The 22,398-nt window shown below is 36.8% G+C and overlaps 1 protein-coding gene across 2 annotated transcripts in view; it reads right to left on the bottom strand.

The window, feature by feature from the left end:
- The window catches only part of LOC123875747 (phospholipid phosphatase 2-like), a 72,562-nt gene that overhangs the window by 21,056 nt on the left and 29,108 nt on the right, over window positions 1-22,398 (bottom strand). For both annotated transcript variants that reach the window (XM_045921778.1, XM_045921779.1), the window contains exon 2: window positions 100-196. In XM_045921778.1, coding sequence (XP_045777734.1) covers window positions 100-196 — 97 coding nt within the window. The remainder of the gene's footprint in view (window positions 1-99; window positions 197-22,398) is intronic.

Raw genomic sequence — 22,398 nt, 5'->3', positions numbered from 1 at the left:
AACAATGAACGTTGAGCTAGTTCTCCTAAGGTAAGCAGTGCTTTTATGCCTCTATGGCCTTCACGTGGTCTTAGGTATTGACAAGAGCTGTACACTCACCAAGTAGTAGTATGGGAAGGTCGATGAGCAAATGCCACAAGAGGCCGTGCCGGGCCTGCATCTCAGCCGGCGCAGGCGCACGCTGTTCCGATACCGTCTGCAGAAAAGAAACATAAGTATTACACTTACAACATAACTACTGAACATAAGTACTGTTTCTAAGTATTAAATATCTTATCCTACAATTCTATCTATACTTATATCTATATAATTCTATCTTATCCTACAAACATATCATATCATACAAATTTCACAACAATGTTACTTAGGTAACCTACAAAATCTGAACAGATTGCAAGCTCCGGCCACTAATTTCGTAATGTGAATTCCGCTTTAGAAAATTTTGAGGACTTCGGAAAAAATGAGAAAATAAAACTCTGCGTTAGATAATACACAAAGTAGTTATGTACTCTCTGACAAAGATGTGCAATTTTATTTCACCCACTTTCTTTAGTCGTGAACAGTTTAAATAGTGTAGTGTCTACAATGTAACAAAGTGTGTCATCAACTAACGACTTATAGTGTAACCCTAGTACTAAATGCTCAGTGAATGTCCTTAGCTAGCGTTAGAGGCATTTCTACGTCTTCTTAAGCTTTGAGAAGCCGTTAAATGCTTACCTAATACAAATACTTACCTATCCAATCGGGGTAAAAGGCGGGGGACGTCCCGTACGTCACCCGCGATATCCCGCACTGGGATTGCCCTCCCTGATTGCCATCTCGACCTGTCGTGTACTATCACACTTCACATCACACTATCACACTAATATTATAAAGGCGAAAGTTTGTTTGTGTGTGTGTATGTGTGTGTGTGTGTGTGTGTGTGTGTGTATGTTTGTTACTCCTTCACGCAAAAACTACTGGACGGATTGGGCTGAAATTTAGAATGGAGATAGATTATACTCTGGATTAGCACATAGGCTACTTTTTATCCCAGAAAATGAAAGAGTTCCCACGGGATTTTTAAAAAACTACATCCACGCGAACGAAGTCGCGGGCATCAGCTAGTAGCAGCTACTACTGATAAAGGTAATAAATAGCCTAGTGGTTATGATATCGGCATCCAGAGAACGGGGTTGCAATCCCAGGCACGCACTTCTAACTTTCGGAGTTTAGTTATGCGCGTTTTAGGCAATTAAATATCACTTGTTTTAACGTTGTTGAAGGACAAGTGTAAATTAAAAATTTATAACACCCCCGACAAGTGAAGGTTACAGTAACTAGAAAAGAGCTGATGACTTTCAAACGGCTGAACCGATTTTCTTATTATATCTAAGAACACTCTCGATCAAGCCACCTTTCAAACAAAAAAAAACTAAATTAAAATCGGTTCATTAGTTTAGGAGCAACGATGCCACAGACAGATACACAGATACACACGTAAAACTTGTAACACTCCTGTTTTTGGGTCGGGGGTTAAAACATCATGAGGGAACATGCATGCCTGAGAGTTAGCTTAATGTTCTCAAAGGTTGGTAAAGTCTGCCAATCTGCACTTGGCCAGCGTGGTGCACTCTCGCCAAACCCTTCTCTTTCTGAGAGGAGACTCGTTCCCAGCAATGAACCAGCGATGAATTGATGATGATGATGATGAATACTCTTAAAAAAATTGAAATCTTTTGAATACTGTTATTACTACCTAGGTATTTTGTTGCTTACCAGGTGAGCGCGATCTCGAGACTCTGAGCTTTCTTATGAGGCCCATAGTTAGAGACCTATAGGTAGGTAGTTTATTTAAACGTCCATAAAACAAGGAATGCTACAGTTTATTCGAACGACGGCTAACTGTGGATAATAAGGTTAGTCACAGCCAGTAACGTCTAACGTCAGTTCATAGTTAACACGGTTAACATTAATCGTTAAACTACCGATGTACTGCACAGTCACAGATTAGCTATCATACAGTTAAACAAGACGCGAGCGCAAATGGCAGAGGCGGCAGAGGAGTCGTGTTCACTGCCCACTAGACAATGTCATCATTATAGTCATGTGCCATGAATATCCGTCCTCCACGTTTTTCTGACGGTTGCTTTCCTTATGCTCTAATTTGAGGGAACGTTAAGTGCAGCCTTCACATTGTTTCTGTGTCTCGTGTCATGGACCAGGCACAAATGTACCTACGAAAATTCCATTGTCGATAGGTATGTTCGATATGTTATAATTAGAATAATACTGATAATATTTTTTAGGGTTCCGTACCTCAAAAGGATAAACGGAACCCTTATAGGATCACTTTGCTGTCTGTCTGTCTATCTGTCCGTCCGTCCGTCCGTCGTGTCTGTCAAGAAACCTATAGGGTACTTCCCGTTGACCTAGAATCATGAAATTTGGTAAGTTGGTAGCTCTTATAGCACAAGTACAGGAATAAATCTGAAAACCGCGAATTTGTGGTTACATCATTTAAAAAAAATGTGTTTCAATTTTCAAAATAAGAAATTCCAAGTGGGGTATCATATGATAGGGCTTTACCTGTACATGCTAAAACGGATTTTTATTTATTTTTATGTTTAATAGTTTTTGATTTATCGCGCAAAATATTGGGAAAAATACCCGAGTACGGAACCCTCAATGCGCGAGTCTGACTCGCACTTGGCCGGTTTTTACTTTCGGTTTTACCAGCACTGAAGGAGGTGCCGATGCGGAACGGTAACAAGAGATACGCTGAAGCTCACTCACTCTGCAGAAAAAGACAGATAAGGAGAAGGCGACTTTAGCTACATTCTCATCATCATCATCGCGTGCCTCCTTTGAAACGAAGTTTGGCGATCATCATATAGATCATCATTTACGTTATGGGCCCAGATGCTTCTGATTTCATGATAGTAGTACTCATTCGCGATACATGGCCATTTCTGAACTGTATATTCGCTAAACTACGATAACAACATACGGTGTAGTCAGTAGTTTTGTAATAGCTCCCTGTTTTCGGACCGGAATGTTTATGTTTGGGGAAATGCAGTCGGAATTGGGCAATTCAGAAGACATTATTATTTTAAAATCTTTTGAAGCGTTAGCTTTTCAGTTATTTTTGTTTATGCTGCAATTCTGTAGCTACTTGTTTTAAATGCTCCTTTTATTTGGATCCCAAACTATACAGATAAACTATCTATAACGATCTCTATGAAGTATGGAGTATGTTTTTAAATGTTTTACGACAGAAATATCTTGCATCCCGGGGACGGGCTATTACGGATAGGCTACTTTTGTCCTAGAAAATCAAAAGTTCCCACAGGATTTTTAAAAATCCACGCGGACGAAGCTGCGGGCATCAGTTAGTGTCAAATATAAGACTATGTTGACGTAAAATCAAAGAAAAATAAGGCTACTTTAGGGCTACCTGCGTCAAATGTGCTAACATTTGACGCCTGCCAGCCACGTCGAAGCCTCGAAGCTTTTTTGTTAAAAGTTCCGTCGGTATAGTTTTAAGTGTTAGAATAGGATAGTATGGACCTACCAGAGCCACATGGTCACACTAGTGACCCAGCTCTTTAAACGAGAAATAAAATAAATAAATACCATAGACTATATATATTACTTATGTTACATTGTTATTTTGTTAAATATTTAAGACCACGTTTATAATCCTCAGAATGCAGGTCTGACAATTCTGGCATTCGCATTGCCTTTATTCTGCCAAATTATTCAGGATTATGCAGTTGGCCGTAATGCGCATTAACGATGTAATTTATAGCTGATTGATGATGCCAGATCCTGCACAATGTTTATAAGCAACAGAACTTAAGGTTTTCTAGGCAAGCATTCTTGGCAACAGGTCAGGAGACATTAGTTAAAACTAGCCGATGCCAGCGACTTCACCCGCGTGGATTTAGGTTTTCGAAATCCCGTGGGAACTCTTTGATTTTCCGGGATAAAAAAAAGTAGCCTATGTGCTAATCCAGGGTATAATATTCTATCTCCATTCTAAATTTCAGCCCAATCCGTCCACTAGTTTTTGCGTGAAGGAGTAACATAACATACACACACACACATACAAACTTTCGCCTTTATAATATTAGTGTGAAGTGTGATAAGTATGACAAGTAAAGAGGTTTACATGAGCTAAGCTATTGTTAGCGGCAGATCGACATGGCAATAGGGTATTTTACTCTTTTTTGAAAAGTGTCTCAATTTAATCCTAAGGTGATAATTTACCACTACAATTTTTTTTTAAATTTTATTCAATCGATAAGTACCAAAAAAATTCATTTAAATTTTGCATTTTAAATTTTCGCGCGCAAGTTGACGAAAACGGTAGCTATGCTACCTAGACGCCATGTTATGACGTCATCGGGATAGTAAACTAAACTCACAGAGTAGACAGGAACTAGAGATCACAAAGTGGCACAGAGTAACTTTGTCTGTAAACTAGATAGTAAGCTCACAAAGAGTACCTCCTAGAGATGACAGATTGACACTAATTTTGTCTCTATACTAGATTGTAGTCTGTGATAATAATAATTCTAAAGTAAACAACAACAAGCTGACGCGGTGATAAATTATCAAATTATTACAATTTAAAATGAGTTATTATCCATATCATTGGTGTGTCGTTCCTGAATGTAAGAATACAAGTATAAAAACACCAAAGAAGTTGTGGATTAAAGTGCCAACCGATGCATCGGTTGGATGTAACTAATATGAGAAATACTTGGTTAAAACTTGCAAAAAGGGATCCATCGTAATTGTCGCAAAAATCTCGACTGTACTTCTGCGAAGATCACTTCGATGCAAGTTCTGTTCATTATTTATAATATCTACCACAATTAGAGTTATTTACTGTACTTGTTGTCATAGAAAGTGTACTTTTGTTCCCATTTTGAGATTACGTATTGTAAGAGTATAGTAAGTAGTTAGTAACTAATTTTTGTTTTCTGTTTTATCTATGTAGTTGGATATGGAAAACTATATGCAGTATAAATTCCATTTTACGCATACAGTATAGAAAATTGTCTATGGTTCCTTTGTTCCCCATACATTAGGCTAAAAATATCGTTCCATAACACGCTTGTTGATGAAAAATAAATGACTAATGTAAAGAAAAAAACCATGTGCCTCACGCAAAGATGAAAAGTATTTTTAGATTGGGGAGCCCAAACTATTTAATCCATGCATCAGTAATCCCAAATTCGTGCAGTTCGATTCTTAGGCATTTTGTACTGTGGTCATGCAATTAGAAAGGGAAGGATTTACTGACATGATGACGTAGTAATATGGCGGGTACATAGGCGGCTAGCGGTTCGCATAATTGTTGCACAGATAAAAAAAAGTGAAAATTTCGAATTAAAATATAAAATTTATTTTATAATTTTGTGAACTGATACTTACACTTCCCGTTTTCTTATTGCCTAAACTATCGTAAATAAATATTTTTAGATCATTTCTCACTAGGTGTAAAATACCCTATTGGGGTATAAGGTGAGTCGTGCAGTAGATGCATCGCTGTCATAGTTTCAATGTTGCTCGAGTCAGTAACGACCGTGTTTATCGATTTCGTTGTTGTTTGTAGCTTTATGTAAGTACATAGACCTGTGTATCTGTGGATCTGTCTATGGCATCGTAGCTCCTAAACTAATGAACCGATTTAAATTTAGTTTTTTTGTTGTTTAAAAGGTGGCTTGATCGAGAGTGTTCTTAGCTATAATCCAAGAAAATCGGTTCAGCCGTTTGAAAGTTATCAGCTCTTTTCTAAGGTGTTATAAATTTTTAATTTACACTTGTTTATATTGCACGTAGCGTTTTCTTTCAAGATATCACAAAAACCAGTCCCTACAAATGTTTGGTATATCTTTTATCGCATTACAAAAGATAGGCAAATTAGAGAAACCAAGCGCCGCGCCCGTATCGAATACGATTATTGCCTGGGCAGTATCGATAGATGCCATTTATGTTGATATGGTGGATACGGCAGGATACGAAAGCTGTTTCACTTAATGCTGTCGACCAACATTGGCTGCAATATTGGTTCCAATCTCAGACTAAGCAAAGTGGCTCTCTTCTAAAATCAATGGTTCCAACCATCGTTGTCATCAACAGACAGACGTCCACTGATAACTATATAAAAATTCATCTTTATTTCAGACTAGCCGATGCCCGCAACTGCGCCCGTGTGGATTTAGATTTTTAAAGATCTCGTGGAAACTGTTTGATTTTCCGGGATAAAAAGTTGCCTATGTCAATTACAGGGACGCAAGCTACCTCAGGAGTCGGTATCGAGTTAAGCGGATGGGTCTTTAGGAATCCCGTGGGAAATCTTTGCTTTTTTCGGGATAAACTAACTCTGTACCAAACGTCAAAATCGGTTAAACTGGGCCGTGAAAAAGTAGCAGATAGACAGACAGACAGACACACTTTCGCATTTATAGCATTAGTATGGATAAAGGGTAAGACGGATGGCTGATATAATATTATTATATAATCATGATCCAAACTTCCTTCATAGTCACTGATCGTTTTTCCCTGTGTTGGAGACAATGCGCAGAGAAAATTTCAGCTGTCATAAAATAACGAAGGTCTGGCCCTTTGCTGGCTTAAAGTCTACAGCACGTCCGTGCTATACCTACAACTCAATCACTGGTTCGAATATTGGTTCCACAGTCCACTTCCAAGTTCCAAGTTCCAACACACGTCAAGGGCCCGATGCATTTCTCTATTATTATGCGGTGGCATCGAAAGTAACTGTTAAGTGCTAGATAGTGCACAGGCGTCTTGCTAATGACCTAGATGTCTGACGGACGCGATAGGCCTTTGTGTGACGAGCCATTGTTTAAAATCTATTAGTATTGATGCTTGAAATCCAATCGCTCAGTGTACATAATGTTGATACTAAGGTACTATGTTTTGTAGGTGAACTATAAACTCCTTGTTCTAAAAGAAATGGCAAAGTGTGATCCTTTTTTAGTATTGATAAATTAAAACTATTAATCCAGTTTTCGAAAACTACAAAAACTTGTAATACATACTAGGGGTAAATAATGACAGTAAAGGTAGTTTGCAGTCCATGGAATGGGCAATCCATACTAATAATATTACACAATTTTGCTTGGACTTTATGTCTGATGTCGTAGAAATCAGTCGATAATATAATCGGGGGATATAATTTTTATCTACTGCCCATGCTAGCCGGGCTGGTATCGAGATAAGAAGCAGTAAAGCCTAAACGAAGCCTAGTGGTTAAGACCTGCGGCCTCCTATTCGTGGGGTCGGGGTTCGATCCGGGCATACACCTCTGACTAAGTACGAGTGCATTTTAAGTAATTAAATAGGTTTCACTTGCTTTAACGGTAAAGGAATATCGCGAGGAAACCTGCATGCTTATGAGCCATTTTGCCCTCAAAGGTGTGTGAAGTCTGCTAATACGCACTTGGTTGCAGTTGATATCACTAGCTCTATTCATATTATTATTAATGCGAAAGTGTGCTTGTTCGTTGGTTTATTGATTTGTTGGTTTGTCCTTCAATCACGTCGCGACGGAGCAACGAATCGATGTGATTTTTCACATTGGTAATTGGTATGGTTAAAGACCTGGAGAGTGACACAGGCTACTTTTTATCCCGCCAAATCAAAGAGTTCCCCCGGGATTTTTAAAAATCTTAATCCACGCGGACTAAGTCGCGGGCAACGTCTAGTAATGGTATAAAAGTAAATGTACCTATATGCAGCCGCTAAGGCTGTTAAAAAGAGACAGTGTTACACCACTGGCATAAATCTGTCTCGTTTTAACTGAAACTTAAGTCTAAGCAAAGCCAAAGTGCGCTCTATAGATTTCAACCTAAATGTATGCGTAGGTACAATTAGTAGGTATGGTCCGTCCAGTAGCGTTTCAAGTCAATGACAGTTTGACAAGTAACCTAAAATGGCGCGTCCGCCACCACTCGCAAATAAATTAAAACGTTAGCAATATTAATTTGGAATTCGACTCACGGCCGGCTGGATTGCAGATTAATAAATTAATAATTAAAAGTGTTCTGCACACGTACCTATCTATAATTAATACAGTAAGTATTCTCTTTATTAGGGTTCCGTAACCGAAGAATGCCAACGAGACCCTAAAGACTCCGCTGTTCGTCCGTCTGTCTGTCTGTCAGCGGGCTGTATCTCGTAAACCATAACAGATAGACTTGTACAGAATAACCGTCGGCCATCTTTAATCTTTCCATGATATAAAGTCTTTGTATATTTTCTCACCTCTATCAATATGTGTCTCATACGTGATTTTATTCAATATGTATTTCTATTGCCGTTATAACAACAAATACTTGCCAAGCTTTTCAAAATTACAAATGTTATAACAATTTATTAAACTTTAAGTGTGTCTGGCAGGGGGTTCCCACGACACTTAAGTGTCTGGCAATGCATGACATGATTTCTAATACTATACCGAAGAAAATAAATAAAATTACACTTTGTACTTTGACGTAAGATTTTTACACCTTTGTTACCTGTTATCTCCCAAAGCCACCATGATTCAAACTTTATAGTCTCTGATCGTTCGTTTCTATGTTGGGGACAATACGCAGAGAAACTTTCAGCATTTTTATAAAACAACGAAGGTCTGGCACTCACAGGCACTCTCTCTATCAAAATGGCATTCGTCAATTGGGCATTTTCCAAAATTACTCGAGCTCGTAACTAACCCAGAAAAATAAACGTTCTCTAACATTAAGTAAGTTGTATTGACAAAGCAAATATAATTATTGACATAAAATATGTAAAATCCTAAATTCTAAATAGGATGTTGGATAAGCAAATGCAAACATTACCTACTTTACAAAACTTCCTATCTGTATATTAAATTTATTTACAAATAAATTATTCTTAATTACCACTTCACTCAATGGCGTAATATTTTACGCTTATGACAGGAGATTACATCTATTTATTCAAATTATTTCATTAATATTCATAAGAGCGCGTTCACAGTACCGCTTCATACTAAGTTTATTTAAATTTATTTATTGAATTGATTGATTGATTATGAAATAAACTCTTCTAGATTTTTACGAATAAAATCTAATAAAACATCTGTTTTGCTCTAATTTTATTAATAGATTCTTAATAAAAAAAAAACAAAAGCCTATGAATTTCTATTTCATTAAGAACTAAATAAAGTTCGTAAGAGATCTCGGAGCCTCCCAATATGCTGAGGGTGGCCAACGATGAGGTATAAGACTGGAATTCATTGTCAAGATAGGATCTTCTTAGACGACGATTCAAACGATATGTGTCAATATTTATGTAATGCATTAACACAATTATGTCACCTCAATCGTCTTCTAAAGAAGCCCCCTATCTTGACTATGAATTCCGGTGTTAATAGGTTAAAAATCCTACATAAACTAATGTCGTTCCTTATTCCGTAGTGGCTGTCTTTTCCTGCATGTTTAGCAGTGGGAGGGCGGTGCATATCGCATGATGCATGTTGCACCATACAGATTTGTCTGGTTTAGCGGATTATAGCAAATTAAGGTTTTGGTCCCTTGTTAAGTTTTATTGTTTTAAGCAAAAAACGCGTTTGTGAATGCGCCTTTGGATTGTTTCTTAATGAGAGAGCATTATCAAAAAACACGACACCGACGCATCAACTGGTTGTGCCACTACTTACCGGCAAGTGTGAATGTCTCACTTTTATAATATAAAGAGATTTAATTTAACGCGCTGTGACAGCCATTGATTCATAGCCGGTGATTTTGATTCCATTACACAAGGGTCAAGATATAGCGGTTACAAAGCGGGCTCCAAAGCTATAGGCTTGAAAAGAACGAGAGTCGCTCAGCGTTTAGTTTAGTTTCTATGTGGTCTAATCCTACTTAATGCGAAAGTATGTCTGTCTGTCTGATAACTTTTCACGGCTCAATAATTTAACCAATTTTGATGAAAGGTACTGAGTTAGCTTACATCCCGGGAACGGACATGGGCTACTTTTTATCCCGGAAAATCAAAGAGGTCCCACGGGATTCTTGAAGGGCCATCCGCTTAACCGATTCACATGTGGTATAGAGCCCATTTTGCGTCCCAGAATTGACACAGGCAATCAGAGTTCCCACGTGATTTTTAAAAACCTAAATCTACGCGGACGGATTAGCATTTATACTAGCGGCACGCTATGATGGCCGGTTTGACACATTACAATAGTGATGTGGAATGTCAATTTATTCTCGAACAAAAAACAATTAAGTTTTGTTTTTGTACCTGATTAAATAGGTTTAATAAAACAAAAATGTATATGTTTATTTAATTTTTTAACTGGTTTTGCTCGTTTTCTCTTTTTTGGTGTGTGAAGTTTATTTTCTTCTGTGCCAGTCTCGCCATATTTTTTTTTAGTTATCCGTCTAACAGTTCGTTGTCCAATATTAAGCGCATCAGCTACGCGTTCAACCACTGACGTTATAGGTAAAATTGGCCCTCCATTTTGAGCTTCACGATCGAAATAGTTACGAAGGCGTATTACGAACTCACGTGTCTGACTATTTAGAACAGTTCTCTGCGTACGTTCGGTCATATCGACGAAATCCACAACAAAGGGCTTGAACAGAGTCCAAATTAACGAGCAAGGGTCAACAGTAATGCAGTATCAATATTTGAAATCCAAAGCCAGGTCAAAACTATATCACAATCGCATTGCACTGACAGTTTATACTTTTCGAAGCAACGTCAATTCGAAACTGCTTTGTTTTGCATTGAGCATTGACGCGAGTTTGCCGGAGGTAGTAGTTGTGCTAGCCAGCGATCCTATGTGACGATCGTATTAGATTCCATTTTTAAAAATTTATTGATATTTTTTTGCGATTTCAGAGGTTTGTCCACATAGTGAAAATTGTTCATATTCACAAGTACATTCACCCCTTAAATGGTGCAAACTGATTTTTCTACACTTGTATACATTTAAGAAATCAATTTAATAAATAAATTTTGAGTCCTAAACCTAAAACTACATTCGATAAAATTTATGAATCTCTGCACATCACTATCGTCAATTAAGTAATACAATTATTTCCTTCAAAGTCGTTATCAATTAATACGGAACTTCATGAGCGGACAAACGTCAAACCGGCCATCATAGCGTGCCGCTAGTTTAGTCAGAAATAATGATCCGTAGACCTTAGAAAAATGTGACAGTCTCTACGTCACATAGACAGTAGATGATGCTACTCGAGCTATTAGGTACGATGGATTCGTCTGCGCAGTCGGCAGCTGTGATGCAGTTGTGTCAACTGAAACAAAATTGCATCCAACTGCATTCAGATTGCAGTCCATTTGTATAGAACCTTGGTCAAACAGAGGTGATGGCGTCCGTCACACATTTCATTTCAGCGGTTCGGCGGTATTACAAAACTCAACAGACCAACCAGGCCAAAAGAATGAAGTGGCCCTCGTTTCTACGCAATAGCAAAACTACTCGTTTTTTAGATCTACCCACGTAATTTCCCGTATAGATTTCCACTTTCACCCAATGGAAATGTCAAGCAAGACTTATAGAAATTGATTGATTAGGACAGGTCTACTTATCGCCTGCTGATAAGTTAGCCAATCGGCTTAGCGTTTCACTGGTACTGATTCTGACCACAACTAAATTTTAGAGTAATTGCATCTTTTTTTTACTAATGTAATATGAAAAGGACAGACACAGTTTGACATTTAATTTAGAGCTGTCAAACCTAGTGACTAGCTGCATGAAAAAGAAAGAGACAGATAGACAAATATACCTACTTACAGACAGACAGACAATGAAGTGATTTATTTAAGGGTTTCTTTTTTCCTTTTGAGGGACGGAACTCCAAAAGTAAAGGTATGCTGACATAGATGTTTATGAAGCCTATCACGGTATATAGCATTTTATTATTAGCTGTTAGGTTATTATTGTCTTATGCAATACCTTTCTCTTTATTAACGAAAGTAAATTTCGAACGTTACAAACTAATAGCTAGGCAATTTCATACCTACCCATTATTACAACATTGTAAGTTTTAACTTTGTTGTAACCTCAAGGTAGGTAATATTGTAAGCGTCACACACAAAGAAGGTTTCATTTAAATAATTTTAGCGAATTATTGGAATGCCCTCCCAAAACCTACGCGACGAACACAGATATAACGCGTAGAGGTTAGCCGAGAGTTTTAATCTAAAAAACTAATGGCAAAATAAATAATTGTATTAGAGCACGATTACTATTGCAACATCTAATTATCCAGGACCACGATCTACCTACCTACATTTAGGGCCATTTATTCAAAATTATATACATTTATTCAGTTATTCAAAATTATATTCATTTATCCAGTTTTTCATTCATTTTGACAAATTTTGAATACAAAATGTCACAGATGAAGTTTATTTGCTGACTGTGAAACAAAAACCCTAAGAGGTTTTCCTACTTTTAACTTATTGTGCAAGAATTTAATTAGAACAGCTCTAATAACTACATATAGTTACAATATCAATTTCGTTTGTAAAAAGCCGCAATGGTTTATGTAATGTAAGTAATTGGACAATAATGTGCAGTAACCGTCACATTATTGTATCGCAGCAGATGACTTCAAAGGGCGTTTATCTGGACCCGAACGTAAATAACATTAGGGTCGGCGAGGTGAACGATTCTTGTTTGGGCTGGTGCACACTGACATCACTATCCATATTATCACACTAATATTATAAAGGCGAAAGTTTGTATGTGTGTGTGTGTGTGTGTGCATATTTGCTACTCCTTCACGCAAAAACTACTGGACGGATTTGACTGAAATTCGGAATGGAGATAGATAGTATCCTGGATTAGCACATAGGCTACTTTTTATGCCGGAAAATCATAGAGTTCCCACGGGATATCGAAAAACCTAAAGCCACGCGGACGAAGTCGCGAGCGGCAGCTAGTTATCACTAAAGTGTGTTTGTTTATTGGTTTGGTATTCAATCCTTCCTGAAAGGCCGGCAACGTATCAGCGGTTCCTCTGGTGCTGAAAACGTTCATGAGAGTTTTTATATCAATAAAAAAAATCCGGCGAATTGAGAACCTCTTCCTTTTTTTGAAGTCGGTTAAAAAAATCAGGTCGCAACGGAGCAACTAATCGACCTGTAAGAGTGGCTACTTTTTATTCCCGAAAATCAAAGAGTTGCACGCGGACGAAGTCGTGGGCATCAGCTATGTAGTTATTAAATAATAATCTATCCTACTAATATTATGACATTTGGTGCGCGAGTCTGACTTGCACTTGGCAGGGGTGTTACAAGTTTGACGTGACGTGTATCTGTCTGTGGCATCGTAGCTCCTAAACTAATAAACCAATTTTGATTTAGTTTTTTTGTTTGAAAGGTCCAAGAAAATCGGTTCAGCCGTTTGAAAGTTATCAGCTCTTTTCTAGTTACTGTAACCTTCACTTGTCGGGGGTTTTATAAATTTTTTATTTACACTTATAATTCATTAGTGTGCCCTCTCCCTTGAAGCGAACATGTTACTGTAACTTGTAAGTTCAATCTACTAACAAGCGGCCTTGTAAAAAGATTTTTGCCCTTACTTGCCCTCACGGAAAATGTGCCCTTGTCGAAACCTTGGCTATAACTATTGTTTTTCTAACATAACATTTGTCTGGCTTTTGGCCCTTATTTTAAAGGATAACATGTTTTTTAGTTACATAATATCAAACGAATGTACTTATGTTATATGTATTGAGTATGGGTTTTAACAAAAAACTTTAATATCCCTTCCAGGTGCTAACCTGGCAGTTTTTATTCTATTTATCGTGCAAAATGGCAGTTAAAATACCCGAGTACGGAACCCTCGGTGCGCGAGTCTGACTCGCACTTGGCCGAATTTTCACCATTAAGTAAACTAAGGAAACTGAAAGTATACCTATTTGTATTAAAAACGCATTTAATCTAAATCACGCTGCAACCGACAACACAATGTAACGTGAAATAAGAGTATAAAGACTTAGAATAATGACACTTTCACACATTTGTTAATGTCATGGCAATTTTGTCGTGAATGGACTCAGATCTCTCACGACGTCGCGTGCCGATGTCGTGTTGAAACGAAGTGGAACGCTCCGACTGTTCTGTTGCCATGGAGTTGAGAAATGCCTTCAATACAGCTTTGACAGGTTTAGGGCATGGAAAGCTGCTGTTATGAGCCGATTTATGACATAAAGGCATGCCTAGCTCCAGTAGTTCCCACATCAGTACCTAGCTCATAACGATATCTTATAAAAATACTCGAAGTAAATAATATACTTACTAGCTTAGGTCAAATTGCGTGCCCTATTTGGTAAACTTCAAAAACCTTTGAATGAAATCAACTTTCAGGCATGTAGGTTCCCTCACGATGTTTTCCTTCACCGTTAAAGCAAGTAATTTAATTGCTTGATACGCTTCATTCCGAAAAGTTAGAGATGCGTAATCAGGGATTGAACCCTGGACTCTCCGAATGGAGGCCGATCTCTTAACAACTAGGTTAAACACTCTATACAAGCAAACTTACTACTACCAGAACACTGGTCTGTCCGGCCAATGATGGTAGTGTGTGGGTAACGGTAGGGCTGAGGTCTGAGTGAAACCAATTCAGCTGGACAAGGACATCATTGAAAATGTGAGAACCGTGTGGCGGCACCATGGCAGTGCCAGTAGTCATGCCATTACATTGTGAGTGACGATAAATTGGCGAGATGGCGTGAGTGTGGCATCTGGGACTTGCCTTTACACAGGTTCAAAAAATCTATTAAAACTATGCTCCTGAGAAAATCATATTATACAATCGATGACTATTTAAATGATATTTAAAGAGCGTGGATTTGACCTGAAGCTCGCTCCAGCAATGCGCAGAAACTCGATTGCTTTTATACATGGCATAATAATGTACATCAAATCTTTGAAAAGAGCAATCGCCGAGTTTCTTGCAGGTTCTTCTCGGTAGGAAAGGCATTCCGAACCAGTGGTAGATGCTTTTGACGATTCAAAAGAACTTGTAAAAGTCTAATTGAATAAAAATAATTTGAATTTGATTTAATCGTAGTAATAGTTGGTATTCTGTGAGATGGGATAGTGTCTATTGAGATGGCATGTAATGGGATAGGAAAGTGGAAAATTAGCCTTGATGTAGTGCCCTGTCCGCCACATCATTTGTCAGTGTTTATTACACGCTGTAATGAGGTGAAAACTTCTAAACACTAATCACTTCTATATCTCCCCTGCAGCATCCGTTAGCTAGGTTATTTATTAACAAACTAAGTTATTTTAAGTATGTAAACCTACCTAGATATAAGTTTATCCGGCATGTTTTAGATTTTGTCAGAAGAAAACTATTTATTTATTTTATTTATTAAAGCCTTAACAGTTATTTAGCTCAACACTTTAAATTAAATGTAAATAAAGACCCCAGTAAGGAAGCTACTCAAAAAAATGATTTATTATTTTTTAACTAGAGAATTATTTTTCATTTAAAAATTTATCAAGATGTTCGTAGAATGCTTCGGTATGTGCGTGAAATCGATGTATAAATTTCCGACATTAAAAAGGGGTCACAACCATAATAATCATAAAGCAACGTTATCAGATAGCCCCTATTCATATAAAATGGTTTACATACAGATCTAGAACACGTGCCATTGTGAAATAAGGGCGTCCTTCGATTTGCCTTTGGCTAGGCTTGGCGAAGACAAAATGATGATTTTCATTAAAAAATCGGGGCCGCAATAATTTCGGGACAGTAAAAATCAGGGTGGACATCTTTTATATGAAAGATGATTAAAAAATTATATAACTCAAACAATTATTTTTATTTGTCTTCATAAAGGAGAGTCCTATTATTATTATTCAGATCCTTTTTAAATTGTGAGCAATCTTTAATTTTCTGAAATAAAAAGTTGCCAGTAGCCGGGATGCAAGCTACACCCCGTACCTACCAAATTTTGTCAAAATTGGCCGCGATAAAAAAATTTCAAAAGAAAAATAAAACCGACTTCAAAAACGACAAACAAAAGTTATTTTTTACTTTTTAGTGTTTGTCGTTTTTGAAGTCGGTTTTATTTTTCTTTTGAAAATTTTTTATTTCACATTTTTTAGTGGCCCCACTGTACTATAATATGCTGTGCCCAGTTAAAACCCTACTGTTTACTAAGCTATTACACTGATCGCGAGCAATTTGCTCCTATCCATTGAGGAGTTCTGTTCTACATCTCCGAAGATATTCATCAGATCTTCACCAAATTTATATGGGACCACCTGCACAGTATACCCTTTCAAACAAAAAAAAAATTTTCCAAATCGGTCCAGGGGTTTTTGAGTAATCGGGGAACATACATAAAAAATATAAAAAAAAAATAAAAAAAAAAAAAGATTCCGACGAATTGAGAACCTCCTCCTTTTTTGGAAGTCGGTTAAAAATGTAACAGACACACACACTTGTGCATAATATTAGTATAGATTAAAGGTAATTTTTTTTATTCATTAAAGGCAAGCGCTTGACCACAATCACATCTGATGGAAAGTGATGATGTCTGTTTGTGAAAATCGGGACCTTCCACTAAAATCGGGACGCGTGACAGCCCTGATTTTGACCAATGTCTCGGTCGCATACCTTCGCGTAGGGCGCTATGCTTACGACAGCTACCCAAACAAACTAATGTAAATTAATTTTATATTGAGGTGAAGGAAATAGCACTTAATCAAACACAATCCAAAAGGCATCGTTCGGACAAGTATAACTATTGTCTTACAAGATATTTCGCCATACAACTATTTTGTAAGAAATAACTAGTCACATAAGTACACACATAGTCACTTATTATTACAACGAACCTTACTTGAAGAAAGAAATTGACCTTGCCTTTAATTAAAGTCTTGGCCTTAACTGAGGGCTGCCACTAAAAATTAAAAAAATAAATTAATCTGTTCAGTATTGTTTTGTTTTAACTTTTAATATCTTTTTATTGACACTTTTTTTATTGACAAAATTAAAGAATACACCAAGTAAAGCAAAATACTTAGCAGTAGTTTTGATAAATTATACAAGAGGTACTTACTATAAAGATCTATTTATGCTTTTAGCTTGTTATTTATTCAACTGTGTTGACAACCCTATATAAATTAAACTAGCTAAGAGCACAGACTTAGAACTCTCAATATTGTAGTAGGTAGGTTCTGGTCCTTGCAAGTGCCAACTAGAATTTATTAGAATTACCTATGTTTATGTTGACAATCCTACAATTAAATAGTTACAGCCATCACGTCTTACGCCGTTTCCTGGCCCTTGCAGGTTTATGGTGTTTTAGTAGAAAATTTTTATTCCACTTTCTTCGTTGACAACCCTATAGTTAAACGGTGGCAGCCATCACATGTCTCACTCTATAAAGAGCCACGATTGCATGTCTAATATGGCATTTCCTGGCCCTTGCAGGCGCCAGCGGCCTATTAATACAATTAGGTGTGATATGGGGCTATTTTTAGTTCAGTTTATTTTAGTCCATACACCACTAACCATCAGGTCAATGTTTTTATTTTAGCTCACTTTGATAAGGAGTTTCCGTGGGGGTACTAAACAATGAATAAATTGTAGAGCTAGTAATGACGCGTAGAAACCGATCAAGGGTATGAGTTTAATGAAAATACCATAGCCCTTCCAAGTAAACCCGCTTCCATCTTAAACTGCATCATCACTTACCACCAAGTGAATAAATATGATATAACGTAAAATATAAAAAACCCCCGACACAAAAACCTCTATAACAAAACTAGAAAAGTGCTGATAACTTTCAAACGGCTGAACCGATTTTCTTCGATTATAGCTAAGAACACTCTTGATCAAGCCACCTTTCAAACAAAAAAAAACTAAATTAATATCGGTCCATTCCTTTAGGAGCTACGATGCCACATACAGATACACACGTCAAACTTATAACACCCCTCTTTTTGGGTCGGGGGTTAAAAATGAATGTAAAACTGTTTAAAAGAACATTTCAATTTTTTTGGTAGAGGTTTCATTAAGTTCAAAGTCAGGTTTTCGTGGGCTTTAATTAGGCTTTTAATCACACGAATATCTTGCGTCACATAAAAGTAGAATAGGTACTAATGACCTCATAAAAACGCCATTGCGACTCCTAAAATTTATTCTCTACCGCAGACTACGCTATAAAAGTTACCCGAAACGAATACCGTACTGATTCCCGTGGGATAAAAATATTCTAAACATTTCAACATAAATATAGTCTGTACATGATTTTCAGTAACTTGTGTAAGCTACTAATCTCTTTAGCTAATATTGGTTCAAGAGATGGTGGAAATTTTATGGAGCTCTTGCTAATATTATAAATGCGAAAGTGTCTTTGTTGCTTGGTTCGTCCTTGAATCATGCCACAGCGGAGCAATGGATTGACGATATGTTTTAAATAAATAAATAACCTTTACTCAGCCAAAAACTGCGTATATTACAAAAGAAAAAGTACAAACAATAAAACATAGCGCACCATAGTCCAAACCAATAGGAACCATAAGCCAAAGTTTATGCTCTTTGGTTCCCCGAAATCCAGGAGCCGCATACATCTTTACATACATATTGACATAGACTTTTTATCCCGGAAAATCAAAAAGTTCTCACGGGGTTTTTTGAACCCAAATCTACACGAATGAAGTTGTAAGCATAATTTATTACTTGATAAAAGATGAAGGTCTATTATTCAAACTTTCAATTTAATGCTTATAAAGTACAGTCAAAGGCCGTAAGTCATTTAGCACCTTAGTGATCATATTCGCGTGGCACGGTTATGCACATGCGTTCGGTGTTGGGCGGGGCGTTTTTATTAAAAAAGGTCATAAGTGCGACAGCTTTTTGATGCAATAGTTTCGCAGAATTGCTACTCGAATTCTGAGACCGAGCGTAGGTATCTAGATAGGGTCAGTGAAAAAGCTAGGATTGCCTTTTGCACCCGTCCATAGTCGCTTACACTGGCGGGCGGATACCTATCTCCTACCAAGATTTTTAATATCATGATCCCTTAAGAGGGCTCTCTCCGTCACTCGTTTCCACTCGTTTCATACAATCGTAGTTCCAATTTCATTTGAATATTAAGCAACCAAAGTCCATGAAATTTTGCACATATATTCTAGAAACTAATATCTATGTCTGTGGTTTTCCAGATTTCTGTTAAAATATTCGGTTTCAAAGTTACGCGGTCTTAAAATTTTCATACAAATCTTTGAGCCCCTGTAATTTTAAAACTACATATTTTTAGAAAAATCTAAAACACCACAGACACAGATATTAGTTTCTAGAATATGTCTGCAAAATTTCATGGACTTTGGTTGTTTAACATTCAAATGAAATTGGAACTACGATTGTATGAAACGAGTGGAAACGAGTGACGGAGAGAGCCCTGTTAAAATACTCCCACCAACAGCTCTACGCCTATATGCGCAACCTGTCAATGTGTAAATTGGGTCAAAGATGGATTAACGCAAAGTAAAATAAACAGCATGCAAGATTTATGTCCTGTTGAATTAAAGTTATTAGTAAAACTATGAAATGTATGCCTATTAATGATAATGACAGTGATATATCAAAAACATTTAAACATCTATAATTAAATTAATTAAATCTGTGAATATTCTGCAACTAACTAGCTGTTAATGCCGACTTCGTTCGCGTTAAGTTACTCGTATATTCAATATTATTTATTAGGTCAAACATCGAATATAATAGGTAGTAAATATTTTGTTAACAATTTATGTCTAAAATCTCTCGAGACCCAAGTTTCAAATTAAAATAGCTTGCTTGTTAATAGCTAATAGAATCAGTTCTTTCCAGTGTTTATTTAGATTTCCAGGAAAAATATTTCATCTAGAAACAATTATGTATTAATTACGTATATTAACAAATAATTACATCCTTCGTCCAATCCGCAACCGAAAAAGGCAAACCTGTTACCGTCTCTCAGAGTACAAATAATAATCTGTAGGTCTTTTCTTTGGAAAGTAAGTAAACGCGTTTTGTCCATGCTCATATAAAAAGCTTATTCTCTTGAATAAGTCATGAAGTAGGTAACTGTACTGTTAAATTCTTCCTTTCATTTTGACGATTCTTTTATACATGTGCAATTTGCAGACCTACCTGAGATTTCATTTCTTAAATTGGCTTCGAAAGTGGCTTCCGAAATAATTTAACTTTAATAAATACCGGAAAAAAAGACCAAAGAAACTTTGAGTAAAGCTTTTAACTTTCAAAAATTATGATCACTAAATGCTTATTTATTTCATTCTGAGTTAATTTAATCAAAACATTAAAAACTAGGTATAATACTATTTGTTAAAATAATAAACTAAACATCATAAATTGGTTAGAAGCCGCCATAGATTGTGGATGCCCCATTTAAACTGTCAACCTTACAACGTTTTCTGCGATAATAATTTAATGTATTTTAAAAATAATATAATTAAAGAGGATTTTAAATAAAATACAGTATAGCTTGTGGCCTAAAAATGTCCTAAAATTGAGTCCAAAAACCTAAAGTTTAAGTTAAAGTAAGGGATTTTTTCCTCCTGTAAGATTCTCAACTTCGATGAAATGCCGAACCACCTAGTAAAAAGCTTTTCAAAACCTAGTAATCTAATACATACTGATAAAAAACCTTTATGACTGCAGCCTTAGATGCAATAGGAAATATTTTATAGCTTATCAATCATAATAAAAGAGTAGATTCAGGAAATAAAATGTTCGTCACGTAATTTGTTATGCGGAGAGGAGGCCATAATATTTTATGTGTCAACACAATGCACCAGATGTGTATTTTTACCCTCGGTTCCTCTTTTCCCTTGTTTATTTCCCCGAGCTCCCCTAATGTTTATTTTGTATTTCGTAAGACTCTGCATAGTTTTTTCTCTGGTTTTCAAGAGTACGCCACCATTCACGGCCCTTCGCTCCCCCCCCCCCCCCCCCTCCTCCCCCTCTTTCCTCCGCCTTCTTCAGGTCATCGGTCGAGCCAGGGGGATGGAGAGCGTCCTTCGTGGACCACTCGAACTACCTTCGTGATACGTGGTCTTCATCGTTCATCAATCTCAATTTCATCGTTCCGGACTTTATCCCTGAGAGATATACCCAACATAGCTCCACATCAAAAAAATCGTGCTGAGTCTAAGTGTTATTGTAGGTACTTATATTCGATATAAAGATCTACCTATTTAAATATTATAATCTATACTAATAAATAAAATTGGAGTGTCTGTCTGTAATTTCGAAATAACTACCGCATATTAAGGTCATATGGTTATTTGAACGATACCTACTATAACCGAATCACACGTTTTTAAAATTTTTGTCTGTCTGTCTGTCTGTCTGTCTGTCTGTCTGTCTGTTTGAAAAGGCTTATCTTGGGAACGGCTGAACCGATTTTGACGGGATTTTCACAGACAAGTAGAGAATTGACCAGGGAGTAACATAGGCTACTTTTTTATCCGACTTTCAAAAAGGGAGTTGTGTTTTTCTACCTATGTACACCGAAATCTCCGAGATTTCTGAACCGATTTGCGTCATTTCTTTTTTAATCGATAGAGGAACTTTGCGACATTGTTTCATGAAAAATTTGGAGTCCAACTCCTCAACCCTGATGCTGCAGGGGATCTGACCAATCCACGCGGGCGAAGCTGCGGGCATCAGCTAGTTATCAATATAGACGAAGAACTAAGCACTATTGGGTCGTATAATCTTAACTCTAAAGCCTGATTTAACCGACTCGGACAAAGCGAGTACCATTGCATTACTTCCTTGACGATAACACTATCCAGACGCACTACAGCTACAGTAAGATTAAGATTTCAATTTGATGTTTGCTGATTGTGCATTTATCTACGGAAAGGACATTTTGCAGACAACGAAAGGATAAACGATATCCTTAGGCCCCGATTATACTTGTAAGTTTTGTTCACGTAAATAGCTTACGTAATTAATTGACTACTAATGTAAATGTACTTATAGTATTGTTTACATTAGTAAAGTCGTAAGTTAATCGTGTAAACTACTTACGTGAGTAAAACTTACAGGTGTATCCTGGCCTTATAGATAGACTTATAGGTATTGGTTGCTTAAAATGTAATTACTTACAATAAAAAATTCGGAATAAAAATCAGTTTTTAGAAAGTAAAGGTAAAACCCTTTCATATAGTTATCTTGCTTTGAAAATTGAAAATACTAACTTTTGTTCATGAACACAAAAAAAATATTACTTACATAATTTCGAAAATGAGAGGTGCATGCCTGGAATCGAACGCTAGACTCTTTTAGTTGCCTAATTTATTTGCCTAGTCTACGAAGGGCCTAAATAACAGATC

Source organism: Maniola jurtina, chromosome 20, assembly GCF_905333055.1.
Source record: "Maniola jurtina chromosome 20, ilManJurt1.1, whole genome shotgun sequence".
NCBI lineage: Eukaryota > Metazoa > Arthropoda > Insecta > Lepidoptera > Nymphalidae > Maniola > Maniola jurtina.
The sequence above is the reverse complement of the archived record's forward strand: the minus strand, read 5'-3'. Positions and strand labels throughout refer to the sequence as shown.